This window comes from Propithecus coquereli, unplaced genomic scaffold, assembly GCF_000956105.1.
Source record: "Propithecus coquereli isolate 6110/MARCELLA unplaced genomic scaffold, Pcoq_1.0 Scaffold36, whole genome shotgun sequence".
In the NCBI taxonomy this organism is placed as follows: domain Eukaryota; kingdom Metazoa; phylum Chordata; class Mammalia; order Primates; family Indriidae; genus Propithecus; species Propithecus coquereli.
Window position 1 is genome coordinate 6,399,948 of NW_012149285.1, and position 3,911 is coordinate 6,403,858.

Genomic DNA, 3,911 nt, shown 5'->3' on the forward strand with positions numbered 1-3,911 from the left:
AGTCTGGAGAATTCTTTTTTCTCCAAAGAGAGTTAATTTTTTTCGCAGCATTTCTGATCTTATCAAGGTTTAGCTTTAGGCTTTATTGGAGTTTGTCTATTGGTATTTTGTCCTTACTCCCAAGGTGTGGCTTTCTTGGAGCCTTAGCTGAGAGCTCAGGGGTGTTTCCCGCACTTCTCTGTCTCGGCAGTGCTTGCTTGCCAACCTCTGTCTCCTCAACCCTGCTGGGCTGCTGAAATATTTACTTGGCTCTTCAGCTGGTTTGTTTTGGATTCCTTGACATCTTGTCCTGCATATTTATAATATTAGAAATCAACTAATGATTTGAGGGGAATTTTCATGTACATTTCTGGGCTCTTTCTCTCCAGGTTTTTTTGAGGGTGATTTCACCCCCGGGAGCTTGTCTGATTTGGTGAACCTGACCTCCAACTTCTGCCTTCTCAGCCCACTTAGATTATAGTATTATGCTTGGGCTCCATTTCTCTTCATTGACTTGGAACATTTGCCTATACAAAAAGAATGGTTAAATGTAGAATTTGCTTCTCTCAAAGTTTGTAGCCTTTCCATGCCTTCAGATAAGCAGTTTTAAATGTTTTGCTTGGCATTCGTAGATGTTCTCATGAAGGGTTTGTGTTTGATGCACTCTGCTCCATTGACTTTAACCAGAAATACCGTGTCTCTTCTTCATTCTGGAATTTCACTAATGTTTAGCACAGTTCTGTAAGTATTGATGTAGAGTAAATGATAGCTGTTCTAAATCTTTCCAAGGTTCAAATTGTGTTGAACAGATAAAATCAGTTTTTATATGATAATTACTATGGATTATAAAGGTTAACTAGTTACAAACCTTACTTTTATCCCCTGGAATAAAAGCAAGTATTTGGTACCTTAGGAAAGATCCCTGAAAGCCAGAGTAGAAGTGAAGAATCAGTGCTGGCCACCTAAGCCTTTTAACTAAACTTCACATTTGACATACGAGTTTTCTGTTCTTTGAGTTATGTTCATTGGAAAGCTTTCACAGAAATGGAAATTCTTATCAGAATCTGTCCTATTTTGATCTCTAGGAAGATGAAGTCCTCAGTACATTCTGAAGAAGATGATTTTGTTCCAGAACTACATAGAAACGTTCACCCTCGAGAGCGGCCTGATTGGGAAGAAACACTTAGCGCAATGGTAAATCAGCTTTATACATATGTATATATGTATATTGTACTCAAATAAGGAAAAGGAACTGAGGAAGCGTTACTCAGAGAAAAAAGTACAGTTTTTTATTCAGGAAATAGTCATTGAGCAAATACTTTATTCCAGGCACTGTTCTGGACTCAGAGGCAGAGTAATAGGGTTACAGATTGGTAGGATACGGTGTGAAAGGATAGTTAGTTGCTAGTTATGTAGGGTGGTCACAGATGGCCTCTGCGAGAAGGGGAGTTTCTATTAGAAAGAAATTGAAGGATGTGAAGGAGTGAGTAATGTGTTTATCTGGGAACACATCATTTCAGACAGTGGAAAAACAAGTTAAAGACTGTGGTACAGGATTAGAAAGCAAGTTGGAAGAAACATGAATAGGACAGTGTGGCTGAAATTGAACGAACCAGGGGAAGAATAGAGGAGATCAGGTCAGAAGAGCCGTTCGGGCGGGTGGAGAGCAGATGATGGAGTTTCTCGTAGTCCGTTGATAAGGACTTTGACTTTTTATGCTGAGTGAGAAGAGAAACCATTTGAGGTTTTTTGGCTGAGAAGTGACATGATCTGGCTTAAAATTTTAAAGGAGTTCTCAGGTTGCTCTGAATAGAATGAGGTAAAAGAGGAAGTAGGGAGACTAGTTAGAAGGGTATGATAGTAGCTGAACAGTGATGGTGGTTTGAACCAGAGTGGCAGTACACACGGTGTACTGGATACAGATACAGATAAAGCCAACCGTTTTTGCTGATGAATGGGGTGTAGAGCATGAGATAAACGGATGACAAAGATGACTTGAAGTTTTTTGTCCTGATCAACCTGAAGAATGGAATTTATATTTACTGAGATGCTGGAAAAGCAGTTTTTGTTGGGAGTAGGTGGAAAAATCAACAGTGTAGTTTTCCACATAAGTTTGAGACATCCGTTTAGTTTATTAAAGCTTTTTGTAATTTAGATCTATTAATAAGAATGATGAAATTCTTTTTTTGTGGGAGATGATATTTTACTTAATTGTGGTTCCAAGTTAATGTTCTCTCTGTCATCAAAATGCAATGCAAATGTTCATCTGTCAATGTTGATTTGTGATCATATGTTACTTGAAGTCGTTTTTGAAAATGTCTTTTTACTCAGGTACTGGAAATACTGACATTAGTTTACAAGCATATGATTTCATTTGAGCATATTCATCACTTGGAAGGATAGAAACTATAAAATTCTGTTAGATTCTCCTCTTGATACTTGCCTTTAAACATGTTATTTATTACATGGTAGATGAGTCACTTCCAGTTGAAGGTTAAGTAGAAGTTCCTCAGTTGCACAGGTAAATGGAGTTTGCAACATGGAGCTTTACTTTGCACTTAAATCGTGGTCTGAAAAACCCTGCTGGACCTATAGTTTTAACTCAGAAAATATATTCATCACAAATTTGTATGGGAATGGAAAACTCCCTTCTTTTTCTGTTTGATAGCCTTGGAGTATGTAAAGAAGCTTGTGATTACTTGTGATTCTAAGAATACTAGTTATAATCAAAATGACTATCACCAGAGTTTCTTATATAAGCTATTCAGTGGTCCCCAACCTTTGTGGTACCAGGGACTGGTTTCATGGGGGTGCGTGGCTGCGTGCAGCTCAGGTGGTGATGTGAGCATGGGGACTGGCTGTAAATACAGATACAGAAGAAGCTTCCCTTGTCTGCGCTCACCTCCCGCTGTACATCCCCCACCCCCGCCTGGTTCCTAAGTCTCATGGAATATAATTTTTCCTTTAAGAGGGGGGCAGATTTCTGTGGCCTGGTCCCTAAGAGGCCACTGACCAGTACCAGTCGTGGCCAGGGGTTGGGGACTGCAGAGCTGTGTTTTGCCTTGTAATTTTAGGTTTAATTCATCAAGAAATACCAAGTCTGCTGCAAAATCTAATTACCAAAGCCATTTAGTGTTTAGTAATAGAGGTTGAAAATAAGGCTAACTGAAGTTTTCTGCTCCACACATTTTTGCCAAAATTAGTTATAATGTATCTTAGTAAATTTCACTTCAGGTAGTACTGAATTAATGTTTGCTCAAGTTATTTGAGAATATTCTTATCTGTAGTTGTCCCATGCACACTGTTTATAGAGGGACTGCTCCTTATCAACAACTGAGCAATAATGGTCCCCTTAGTTGACTCATCAAGAGTCAAGGAAAACCACTTGAAATCATTTTCCTTTTTTTTTAATTGACTAATAATTTTGCCCCCAGTGTCCTTGAATCTTCAAGCAGCTATTCTCACCAGTAGGCTTAAATCGGTTTGCTTTCTCTGGACATATTTCTTTGGCTGCTGAAGTCAAACATAGTTTAATAGACTCATCAGGGTAAATGGCTTTTTTTGCTTGGCTAATAAATGAGCTACTTGGAAATTTACTTAGTTTGCAATCTTGTTACTATTAAATGTTTTTTATTTTCGTGGAGAAATTCTGCATGGTGATATGCTCTTAGAATTTTTAAATTTTTTAGTGTCACTTTCTTGTGAGTTAAGAATATTGTGATGAGCACATAGTTGGGTAATGTCAATGTATGTATTGTTTTAGCACAGCTTTAGTGTCTTCGTATTAATAAACACAATATTTTGCTGTCTAATTTGATAAAATAATTGACATTCTTCTGTGCCATAAAGTACGATATTCAAAGTCCCCTTATCTGTTGTTTTCTTATTTTTATATGATGTGCATATATATTGGGATTTTTTTTTTTTTTTTT

General features: G+C 37.6%; 1 protein-coding gene across 1 annotated transcript in view; it reads left to right on the forward strand.

Annotated features, from left to right (window-relative positions):
• The window catches only part of ARHGAP32 (Rho GTPase activating protein 32), a 297,626-nt gene that overhangs the window by 19,008 nt on the left and 274,707 nt on the right, over positions 1-3,911 (forward strand). The window contains exon 2 of the mRNA XM_012651646.1: positions 1,065-1,173. Coding sequence (XP_012507100.1) covers positions 1,065-1,173 — 109 coding nt within the window. The remainder of the gene's footprint in view (positions 1-1,064; positions 1,174-3,911) is intronic.